Source organism: Podarcis erhardii, assembly GCF_964252035.2.
Source record: "Podarcis erhardii genome assembly, chromosome: 11".
Lineage (NCBI taxonomy): Eukaryota > Metazoa > Chordata > Lepidosauria > Squamata > Lacertidae > Podarcis > Podarcis erhardii.
Window position 1 is genome coordinate 42,769,216 of NC_138501.1, and position 12,764 is coordinate 42,781,979.

Genomic DNA, 12,764 nt, shown 5'->3' on the forward strand with positions numbered 1-12,764 from the left:
TTTTTCCAGTCTTAATTTCAGTTCTCTACATACCCATATCAGTTTGCAATGTATTTGTTTGTTTTAATTCATTGACATTTTGGTGTGAATTTTGCCTAATATACATTTTTTTGCAGATAAATTTTCCCTAATATACCGTATTTTTCGCTCTATAACACGTACCCGACCATAACCCGCACGTAGTTTTTAGAGGAGGAAAATCCGTAGGCATGCCACCTGTAGGCATTCCCTCCATAACACGCAGACATTTCCCCTTACTTTCTAGGAGGAAAAAAGTGAGTGTTATGGTGCAAAAAATACGGTAATTCACTTTTGTATGTTATTTTCACTAATATAGACATCTGCGTGCACAATTAATCCCAGTATACACATCTATCTAAACATTACTTGGCTGGTGAACTGCAGAGCAAAATTTGGTTAGTGTAGATTTCAAAGGATAGCAACATTCCAGTTATTTTATTGGTTTCAGAAGTGCAAATTAGGTAACTTTGCTTTTAAATGTGAAATGAATCATATTTCTCTCCCACCCCTACTCATATGTAGATATATCTTGGCTCAGGAGATGAGGAAAAGGTTGTTTACTAGAACCTCCCTCTCTGTAACTGTATGAGTAAACATGATGTAAAATATGGATTTCTCACTGATGAGAAATCTAGTTACCATGCCGGAGTCTGGTTCGTTAACTGCAGTTAACTGGACAAATTGTTTCACCATCTGAAGCACAGCCATGTTAATTGGCTATGCTTGTTCATCAGTGGTTTTAGCTACATCATTCTCCTGAAGACTGTTTGGCTACATAGCTCAGTTGGTAGAGAATGAGACTCTTAATCTCTTGGTTATGGGTTCAAGCCCCACGTTGGGCCAAAAGATTCCTGCGTTGCAGACTAGAAGATCCTTCTAACTCTAGGATTCTATGACATACATTATCTTGTTTTTAAATGAACTTTTTGTTGTTGTTATGTTATTTCATGTAAAATGTTATTGCTCTTTGACCTAGAGAAATAGGGGGATATAGGAAGCCCTGAACACATATTTTTTAGATGTCGCTTTTACAATGAGGCACGTAGAGAAACCATTGACCCCCCTGCTGGCGAGGCTTGCTGACCTCCCGGTAAAACAAAAATCTGATCTTCTCCGGTTAGGCAAAGACCAAAAGACGACCCAGATCGTCGCCAGATTCTGTGCACAGATCATAGCTGTCAACTTACAGATTTGAAAATAAGGGATCAGCAGCCAAAATAAGGGATCAACAATTACTTTGATAAAATACATATTTTGTTGCATGCAAATGGCTTTAGATACCTATTAGGTCCATAAATTACCATATAGCATATATTCAACACAAAAAAACAGCAACAATTTGTTGTTGACAAAGGACAGCTGGCCATAGAAAGGGCCCCATTACCTTCAGTAGCTTATTTAAGGGACATCATCAATAAGGGACAGCAGTGGGGCATGGCGCTGGGATAAGGGACTGTCCCGCCAAATAAGGGATGCTTGACAGCTATGGCACAGATCTGTAGGCGCAGACCATCCCCCGATTCAATCTAGTTTGTTAAGAAAATTCCCAAACCCGGATCCACAGGCAACTTTGGGTCATTTCTCTAAGGTAGTCTACTTTAAAGTTTTTATGTGTTTATATGCCTATCACACTTTTAAACTTAAAATCCATTGTTGTACATAGTTTTAAATGTCTGTTTTGCTTTTGGGATTGTAGTTCCAGTTGTGTTTCTCAAGCTGGTCTCTGACCGTAATAAATTTCATCCATGATTCATGACCTAGAGAAATAAAAGAAGAGATCTATCTATTCATTTAAGTTGCTTATGTCCTGCTTTTCTAATCTCACTGCGCGCTAAGTCTCAGATTCTGTTGGCACAAGGATTTCTCTTTGCACAACGAAATTACTCTGTCCTTCCCCTGTGTACCCTCTAAATCTGTTCTCAGGGTTCCCCCACCCCTCTAGAACAGATCTGGGGACAGTGTGTGACACTTGGGGTAAGTGTGTGTCTGTTTGTGCTAGTGTTAATCCTTGCAGTAGCACAAAAGTCAGTTGAATACACACATTTTCATTTTAACGTAAGCAGCTTTGGAGACGTAACAATAAAATGCAAAATAAAAAATGAATGAAGTACTGAAATACTCTTGGCTGCAAAACCCAGCACTGCCACCAGTTGTGGAGATAACTCCCCTCAGAAGCAGAGCTGGCCCTGGCATTGCTCAGCCTTTGTTGCCACCTCTTCTTCCAGGATTTTGGTGGTGCAGAAGGGGCTCTGGTATTCAGAAGGAGCAGACAGAACAATTCTATTTGTAGGTTCTTCTGGGTTTTTTTTAAAGTTACTGTTATGGTGTACATTTTATGTGGATGATGTAACCTGCCCTGGGAATGCTTCTTGATGGAAATGTGGCATGAAAAGGAAGAAAGCAAAGCCCAACGGAAACATCCAGAGTCCATCACAAAACGACTTCTGGAATAAAAATGTGTTCAAGCGCCATATAAAAATGGGACAGAAGGCTTGCAGGATCTATGAGGGGGCAGATTTCCACAACTGCAGCACCACCACGAAGAAGGCACTGTCCCAGTTGCTCATCAATCAAGGATTTGCTAATCACAGACTAAAAATCCCAGACAGTTTTCTGTGTCCGTAAACTTGGGATAAAGTTATTCTCTAACTGTAGCACTTAACTTGGGTAAGTGACATTTCCAATTTTATTTCAGTGCCTTCTTAAAACCTACTTATTTACCGTATTTTTTGCTCTATAAGGCTCACTTTTTCCCTCCTAAAAAGTAAGGGGGAATGTGTGTGCGTCTTATGGAGCGAATGCAGGCTGCGCAGCTATCCCAGAAGCCAGAACAGCAAGAGGGATTAATGCTTTCACTACATAGCGATCGCTCTTGCTGTTCTGGCTTCTGAGATTCAGATTTTTTTTTCTTTCTTGTTTTCCTCCTCCAAATACTAGGTGTGTCTTGTGGTCTGGTGGGTCTTATAGTGTGAAAAATACGGTGACTGTGCTTTTGTAAATATCTAATTCCGGTTTTAGTCCTGCCTGGTGCAGCAACATTTTATACTGTGTATGATACTGCCTGGTGTGTGCACTTTTTAAATAGGTATCCTTCCTCAAGGGGACAGGCAGCACAGAAATGTTTCAAATGAAATAAAATGAACAAATATTACTAGCACCATAACCTGAGCTCAGAACCGAAACAGAAACAGCAGATCTAGCTAGCACAACTCACAAACTCTTTCCCACAAACTTTTACAATACTGGATGAATGCACATCCTTTCTTCTGGAGAATATGGGTCATGAGGGAGCCTTTCAGGGGAGGTATTTATCCCGTCTCTCTGACGGACGCATAATCTATGATCTCCTGGAAAGGTGAGAGCAGTAACCTTCTTCAACAACACAGAAGGACTCAAACTGTGCAGAGGTGCAAGGGTACAGATGCCATCCCCACTTCCAAGATCTGTATGCAACACCACCCTGCCCACTCCTCTTCCAACCTTTCTTTGCATGGAGCACAAAAATCTCCAGGGAAATTCTGACTCATTCATGTGGCCACAGACAGAATCCTCCGAATGATCACCCGGATGAAAGGGGCGATTTCAACTAAATTTAGCTAAACACTGTGAGATTCCCCCTTCCGACTGTTATGGGCAACACAGAAAGATACAGTCAGGAGAAAGGGAGGTGGGGTTTCATAGGGGTGAAGCCAGTGCACATGGCCCCAGTCACAAAAACATGAGCCTTCACACATTCATCTGAATGCTCAAACAGGGCTTGTGAGAACACCGCTGAAAACCACTGCTCCAAAACCAGTACAGCCGTACCTTGGTTCTCGAACGCCTTGGTACTCGTATGTTTCGGCTCCCGAATGCCGAAAACCCGGAAATAAGTGGTTTTCCGGTTTTCAAACATTCTTTGGAAGCTGAACGTCCAACGCGGCTTCCGACTGAGTTGCAGGAAGCTCCTACAGCCAACTGGAAGCTGCGCCTTGGTTTTCGAACGGTTCCAGGAGTCGAACGGACTCCCAGAACAGATCAAGTTCGAAAACCAAGGTACCACTGTACTGAAACTGTGTGTGTCTTGGTGCCATTCTATAGGTTTCACTCCTCATTTCTCTTATTAGGCAAAGATATTAGGCTGGGGGATAAACGTCAGGTCAAGTTGCACACATGTTAAGAGGGACTGTGTTGTTTTATAAAGGACACAAGAAGAAATGCCAAGATTTGGAAGCTTTTCAACCATTCTGACGAGGGTTGCCAGGAAGGTCTTATTGGCTATAATATCTGTCACAGACAAGTAGCTGAAGAGTGGAATCAGCCCTAAAGGATCATATGCGCAGAGTCTGGCAGGGCTGCTAAAGTTGCTTTCCCCAAGCAACGGGCTGCTCCACTCTGCAGATAACCATGTTATCCTGCGAAAAATGTGTAGGCAGGTTCATCCTATTCGGCTTGTCCTGAAAGCAGCTCTCTTCGCCTCTCCGCACCCAACAGCACAAGAGGGAATACTGAGGAACTATCCCTAAGAGAATTTCATTTCATTTCGCCCTGCACCAGAAAGGGGAGCGAATACTCATGAGCAGAAACACGGACACCAGAAGTTCATGCTGGTTCACACATCTAAACTCTCTGCACCTCTTCTATCCAACAGTATACAGCCTTTTCTGCCCCAAGGCTTCTTTCTTCTAAATTTTACATGAGCAGTTAAAATGTTTGTCAAAATTCCATGGCATCACAGCTCGACCAATGCTTACAAAGGACTTAAATATTAATACGTAATAGCTGGCCTGTTTTAGCTCAATTGATTCTTTTTTAAAAACTTCCTAACCTTTCATTTTTTTTTGCAAAACTATATTTTTGGGGAAAGACCATGCCTGTGCTTTACTTTGAAACTATGCTATGTATCTTTGCAGCTGCAGTAAAATACACGGACCGCCACTGGGGAAGAACGATAAATCTTTAACAGCCAGTAAGTAGAATCAAACCTTGGCTCCCAAACGGCTCCATTTTGGAATGTTTCGGCTCCTAAATGCAGAAAACCCGGAAGTAAATGCTCCGTTTTTTTAGAACATTTTTCGGAAGCCGAACGTCTAACGCAGCTTCCACTGAGTGCAGGAAGCTCTTACAACCAATCAGAAGGCGCGATTCAGTTGTTGATCATTTCGGAAGCCGAACGGGCTTCCGGAACAGATCACGTTTGACAACCGAGGTTTGACTGTATATGAAAAGCAGTGTTAAGCACACAGGCTACGATGGAGCAGAAAATGAGACCTATTAATCACCACTTTTCAGCAGTATTTTTGACACAGGCTTGCAAACCCTGGTGGGCATGTCTTTCCATGGACTTCACACATTAACAAAGCTCAGAAGGCAAGCGCCCAATATGGCAAGAAAACTTCATGCAGGAAATTTAACTACGGGGGGGGGGGGGACAAAACAAAGATTGTGTCTGTCAACTGGCAAATTATTAAAAGGGTAGCAATTCAACAAAATCCATTTTACATGAACCTTTCAATTTCACATAAGGATGACCATGAACCTTTCAATTTCACTTTCTCATTTTCCAGTCCTAATTGCAGTTCTCCACATCAGTTTGCAAAATGTCTGTCTCTCTCTGTGTGTATATATGCACACATATATATATATATACATATGTCCAGCATCTTAGTGTGAATTCCACTTAATAGCCACATTTCTGTATACAATTCTATGATTTTTGCAAAGCAATTTGCAAATATAATGCATTTTATAGGTTCCATCTATCCATCATCTATCATCTATCTATCTATCTATCTATCTATCTATCTATCTATCTATCTATCTACCTATCATCTATCTATCTATCTGCACATCTTAGGCACATTTTAGCCTAGTTTATGCATTTTTTGAATACATAACTTGGCTGAAGAAGCAAAATGCAAAACTTGGATAACTGTGTTTTGTTTCTGATACCATTTTGGAAAATGCAAATTAAGTTGATTGGGGGGGGGGCTGATGAAACCCAACACAATCCGGAGTCTTTTCTAGATGCCTCCAGATTATTTCTGGAGCAGATCAGGATAGATACAGAACATGTGTGTGCGCATGTTTGTGCATGTGCACACTCACCACTAGAAAAACAAAGTCTGTATGAGAGTGCTACATGCAGGAAGACATATGGACTGAAAGTTCTCTATCAGGAACCATGCTGCTTCCAGACCCCAGAAAAGTAACACACCAGTAACCTCAATGGCCTCCTTCACAGCTGAGCATTTAACCGGAACCCTTGAAATTTGAATCTCTCCACCAGCATGCAGAAAACTGTTTCATAGCAGTCTCCCGCAACTTGGTACCTTCCAAATTTGAACTATAACTCCTATCCCACCACAGGCTATGCTGGCTGGAGCTGAAGGGAGTTATAGTCCGACAACTTCTGAAGGCGCCAGGCTATGGAACACTTAACAGTTGAAATACTTTGCCTCGTTATTATGTTTAAGTAGCTTAAGGACTACTTAGGAATTCCTATGAGCACTTTTCTTCTCAAAAAGCCGTTTTTTGCTTCCCTCCCAGCCCACTTTAAATTTACTTTTCTCAATCTTTTGCCACTTAAAAAATAAAAGTTATGACCAAAAAAAAAGGATGCCAAGCAAAACACACATTTATAAAGGGGAGGGGGAGGGGAAGAACATCTCAATCTCCTTTGCATAGTATGAGGAACATTGGAATTTAAATATAAGATACTGTACTTGTCCGCTTGAGTCTGCAGCCTGCTGGAAGTGTGTTGCTAGAGACGTCTCGTCCTGGAAAACTTCGTTGCACTCCAGACACTTCAAGCTATGCCTGCACAGCTTTGGCGAGTCTTCGTCCAGGGGCATGGCTGGAGGGACAGTCGTGCTTGCCGGAGCCGAGATGACTGCTCCGGTGATGTTGGACTGTATCTTGGCAACGGTATGGGCGCCCATCCCGATGGAACTCTGAAGGACGGACGAGGCGACAGAACTATTGCTCGTCGGAGAAGCTATCATTTGATCCGCCGGGACGGGTTTCAAAATCAAGTGGGAGCACTGCATCACCACCCCTTTCTCCTTATGCCCGCGGGCGTGAGAGAGGAGGCTGCACTTATTGTAGAAAACAAGGTTCTTTGTGCAGTGGTTGCAGGTGACCTCAATCCGCACGCTCCTCCGGTCGTAGTGCTGCGTCAGGCTCCTTTCCAGGGCGAAGGAGTCTCCGCACTCCAAACACTTGTAGCCACGCGGGGGCAAAGCGATGCCCGCGTTGGCGGGGGGGCTGAGGTTTGGGATGTAAACAGGGACGGGGTTAACACTGCTGAGCACCTTGTTGAAAGCCTCGACCACGGAGCTCTGCAAAGACGACACCACCTGGACTCGGGACACCTTCTTCGAAGGCTGCGAAGCCGCCGCAGAGATTATTGCCTGCTTGATCTGCTGCTGAGGTTTGGTGAGCACCTGGCGGAGTTCGGAGGTGGCCTGAGCGCTTTGAGGCAGTAGGTTAAGGTTGGCAAGATGGACTGTCTTTGGCACGAGTTTGGCGCTGGCAAGGCTGGACGCTGGCACCACCACAGTCTGCTGCTGTATGGCGTTGGCAGCTTTGATAATGGCACTGCTGGCACTCTGCACCGAAGCAGCAGATATCACGGTGGCTTTCACCGTCGTGTTGTTCGCGAGCTTCAGGTTGATAACTTGGGATCCTGCTGTCTTAACAGCCGACACCGGAAGGAAAGCAGTAGCCACGGGTTTAATGGTGACCTGCTTCGGGGCGAGTTCTGCGGACGCAACGGCGTTGGTGACGACCGTCGACTGAAGGGGTGCCCGAGGGGGAGAAGAAAGGACTGCGGCGGAAGTTGGGGAGGAGAGCAGCGAAGTCATGGACGCCACCATGGAAGTGGTTTGTTCTGCTTTGCGTCCGCCGTCCAAATCAACTTCCGGCAACACTCTCGTAACCGTCCTCTTGATTTCACCAGACGACGTCTTGATGGTTTTGATGCGGACTTTGGGGATTGCTGGTGTCGAGCCTGCGGGCGACGGCGGAGACCCTTTGCTACTGTTTTCGCTCGATACGCTCCGGGGACTGTCAGGTTGCTTAACAGAGGGTTTCTTAGCACAGTCAATGAGACTCTGAGATTCAGGTGATTTGTCAATGGCCCTAGGGCTTTCATTCATATCTTTTGGCAAGGGAGACGGCTCTCTTGAAGTAGACTGTGGGTCTTTCACAGGGTCTGTTGCTGCTTTTTTAGCACTAAGTGCTGCGATGGCAGCAATACACGAGGAGAGTTTTGCTGATGACTTTGCTTTCGACTGTGAAACACTGGTGAGGTTTGCTTCCACTTTCTCGGTGCCTATTTTTCCATCAAGTACCCGGTTTTCATGTACCTTTTCGGGATTTTCTTTATGTAGCTTATCATCTGTTTTTCTCGCTTTAAAGGGTTCGTACATACCCAAAGGCGTAGAGTTTGTTTCTGAGTCTCTTTTAACAAGTTTATTTTTATCGGCATTACCGGAACCTGCAACTCCAGGTTTCATCAGGTTTTCCCCTCCAAGTACCTTTAATTTCTCATAATCCTGCTGGGAGACGGACCCCGTCAATACGTTCGCTCTGAAGCTCCCACGCATCTCTTCCTTATCAGGGGGGTCATCCACCTCAATTTTTTCATCATCGTCGAATTCTTCAGCACTTGAGATAGGGCTGAATTGGTTGAAGGTAGACTCTTTCAGTGTTGTCTCAGAAACAGAGCCCTCGTCTTTGTGAGATTTGCAGTCTTCTTTATTGTAACCATCTAGAGTCGAAACAGTTAAAAACCCGTTATGCAAGCCATTGCCTGTAGAGGGGTGACCTTCCTTCTCCGCTCCTTCAGAGGAATCAATCGTCCGCACGTTTTTCACGATGACGCTGACGCCAACATCGGATGACGACGGTGCGTGAGAATCGTCATCAGCATGCACATTCTGCTTGATGTGGCTTTCGTGGTCATCGTGTCCTGACTCAATAGCAGCTTTAGGGTCAACCATATCTGGGATGTCAAATGCCGCAAGGAGGTCGTCAAAGTCCGGGGTCTTCATATCTCCCATGGTCACGTTAATGGCTTAGAAGCAAATCTACAAAATGAACAGAAATGTTTCCTATCAGTGCTGTGATTTTTAACATGCAAAAATACCCATACCAGTGGGAAATGAAGCCCACTAAAGTTGTTTCATTCTGCCAAGAAACTTACACAAACTTTCTGAAGGGTTTCTAATTACTTTGAGGACTTGCAAGTAAGGAAAGGATTTTGCTTTTTAAGCCAATTGTGAGGGAAACCTTTCTTCTCAAGGACCGCCTCTTTCCATGTGAACCTACCAAAACCCTGAGATCATCTTCTGAGGCCCTCCTTCATGTGCCACCTCCTTGAGAGGTCTGGAGGGTGGCAACATGAGAACAGGGCCTTCTCTGCAGTGGCTCCGTCTGTGGAATGCTCTCCTCAGGGAAGTCCACCTGGCGCGTTCATTACGCACCTTTAGGCACCAGGCAAAAACTTTCCTTTTTAATCAGGCCTTTGGTTGACCTGATTAACATCCCATACCCTTTTAAAATGTGGTTCTTTGGGGAGGGGTATTATTGGGTTATTGCTTTTATTTTTATTTTATATACTGTGATATTTTTATGTGAGCTGTCCTGAGACCTCCGGGTATAGGGTGGTATATAAATTCAATAACAGGGATAAGAGGCGAGCAAAGTATGTCAGTGCTAGTTATTTACCAAAACTCCAGGGCATTTCATCCACAAAAGATCAGTATCTCAGTTATCATAGCAGTACTGGACGTAGCATGGAAGAGAACAGGCACAGAGCGTCAAGAAAATGTTATGGAGTTCCATCAAAACATTCCATTCACATTTTCCACCGAATTTAGAGCATATATGGCATCATTAAAGTTCTAGTGGAACATGAGGAGCCTATCTTCTCTATGCTAAAAAAAGCTTTATCTGCCCAGCACCATACACACTGATTTAATCCTGCCTCTTTGCTAGGAAGATTCAATATTTGAGGTGTGTTGACACTTTTATACAATCTTATTTAGGTTTGTGAAAATATTATTCATTCTAGATTTTGTTAATTTCATTACAAATAGGAAGCACCCTTTTGTTTAGTTCTAGCTTTGTGATGGTCTGGTGATGAGACACAATTCTGAATCTCGTAATATGTGGGGATCAGTTTAATATCCAGGTAATGTAAAGTTAGAATGTTGTAGATTGGGGGAGGGATTTGATATTTACTGGGGAAACTGCTTCTCTCCCCCCCCCCCACTTTGCAGGTGGACAGTCTCAAAGCAGAGACCCTCCACAGGGCTAGGGGGAACATGAATTTTAACAGAGGGGACACACCCACAGGTCTACAGATACATGGCAACTCGTGCAAGAGAAAAATTCAAAAGGAAAACTCTTGATCAGGAAAAAACAAAACAAATAATGACAGACATTTAATATTTAAAAAAATGCATTTGATTTTCAGTTCTGAACACAGAAGGAAACATGGCTGAATAGACATACGTCTTCAAGAACAGCCAGGAATCATTCACAGAAGGTCAGGCTTTCTGCCTACAAGAAAAAAAGGGGTGGAAATGGTTTCACAGAAGTACCAAATCTTCCCCTTGCTGCTCCTTCTTGATGGATACCCAAAAAATTATAGTGGGATATAAAAACATGATAGCCTACAGGGTGGAAATTCCCAGGAAAGTCTTCCATGTACCTCCAAAACTGAGTTTCAGAACCAGCGGCCCAAGTCACCAGTGGCTTCATTCACACGTAACACTGGCCATAAACAGCTCAAGCAGCTTGCCCTTTGCTCCTTTCTTATAAAGGGGAAACAAACCACAGTGTTATGTGCAAACCAGTGTTTGTAGTTTGCTCTTCTCAAGGCAAACCATGATTGGAAACCAAGGTCTGTTCTTGGCTTCCCTTCTAGGAAGGGAGGAGCAAAGCAAGGACTGCTCAAGCTGCTTGCACCGACATCAAGCTTGTGAACGGGCCGGCGTCCTGTTCATGGATAGAGGCATGTCTGGAAGCAGTCAATGAAAGGCAAGAATGACAGAGTGGGCATGTTAACTGCCATTTGCTCTCCGAATCTCGGGCCTCTAGGGCAGGGATGTCCAACCAGTAGATCGTGATCTACCGATAGATCCCCAGCTGATCCTGGTAGATCACGGGGTCCTTATCATGTACAAAAAGTTAGTGGGGGAAGCTAAAAAAACTGTGCAATCCTCCCCAAAAAAGCTCAACAACTCTGGGCAATCCACCCACTCCACGCATGCTCTCTCCAATGACAATGGGTAGATCACTGCCAGTTTTTTTATATTGGGAGTAGATCACAGTCTCTTGGGAGTTGGATATGCCTGCTCTAGGGTATGTCACTGTGTCTGACAGGTTGGCAACTCTGCCCACCTTTCAAGCTTGGCCCATGAGGGGTGGGAGAGATAACTATCTCCCCATACCTGACCTATAGTATCTGTCATTCCACATCGGTGCCTTGGACCTTTACACAAGAGTCCTACTTTTCCATATTCAGCAGGGGCTGGCAGCTAACCATCCATTTGGCTATTCAAGGCTGAATTTAATCCTAGTGATACAGATCCCAGTTGAATTGGTCTTCCTATTGACCCCCAGGGAGTGCCAGGGTGAAAAGAGTGTTAAGAACTCTCTTACGGATGCCCAGGTACACCATCTCTGTACTACTGTGCTAATATGCCCACAATAGCCCCAAAATATACACGAGAAATCAAGAGGATTTAATAGAGAGCTAAAAAAAGGACAGAAACCAAAATCCAACAGGAAGTCAACACTGGAGGCAATTCAACAGCTCTAGAAATGCAGAGGCACAGAATGTAATTCTAATTCCAGTTTGGGCCTACAATGTTAGTTTCACAGCACCTCTGTATCGACCTAATGCAGTGATCCAATACCGAACCGAATGAAAACCAACCGAGAGTGCACTGAAGTCACTTTTGATACAGTTGAAGCATCACAAGGAGGCTAGTATAAAGCAAAAGAAAACAAAAAAACCCAGCTATGAAATCTCTTTATATCTATCATAAGTATGTAGTAAAATAAGCTGAATACCAAAGGCATTCAGATTGCCTGAAGCCATAATTCACATGGCAAAATAAAATGCTGGGATCACTAGCATTCACATACCAATGACTCAAAAGCCCTGTTAACAGCAAACAAGTCACTTTTTATCCACTTATTATCCCTATATCCAATTTCTAAATCTCTCCAATACAAACCTCCCCAAACCAAGGCACTTTCTTCCAAAAGTTCATGGGTTCTTATTTATTGCCTTTAAATTAGGCAAACTGCTGAGACCATTCACTAATCTTGAAATACTGAAAAGATTTCGCTCAGCTGAGTTGCTGCAAATTGATATGCATCTTATCTTCTTCAGAGATTATTGCAAAAGCTAGATTATCATAATTACATTTGCTGAAGCACGAACTCAGTATAAAATGCACATTTTTTTTTTCTTTTTTTAAAAAAACTCCTCTATGAAATAATATCCTTTTAAGCAGCCACAAGCTAGCCATTCCTGGAGGGGTTTTTATTTTAAAACAACCACCTCAAATTCAAATTCCATTAAAAGTGTTGCTCCACAGATTCCAAGATAATTCAAGGATGAAAGCCCTGAAGAGTTAGCTAAATAATTAAAGCATGGGGCTAGACAAATGCCAGAAGTCACATGGAGTTGTAACACTGTACACAGTATGGAGCTTTTTTACAATCACACCCTTTGGCTGGAA

At 43.5% G+C, this 12,764-nt stretch overlaps 1 protein-coding gene across 10 annotated transcripts in view; it reads right to left on the reverse strand.

Moving 5' to 3' along the window:
- ZNF532 (zinc finger protein 532) overlaps positions 1-12,764 on the reverse strand; it is a 52,374-nt gene that overhangs the window by 22,268 nt on the left and 17,342 nt on the right. For all 10 annotated transcript variants that reach the window (XM_081881362.1, XM_081881371.1, XM_081881363.1 and 7 more), the window contains one exon: positions 6,726-9,092. In XM_081881362.1, coding sequence (XP_081737488.1) covers positions 6,726-9,065 — 2,340 coding nt within the window. In that variant the 5' untranslated portion in view covers positions 9,066-9,092. The remainder of the gene's footprint in view (positions 1-6,725; positions 9,093-12,764) is intronic.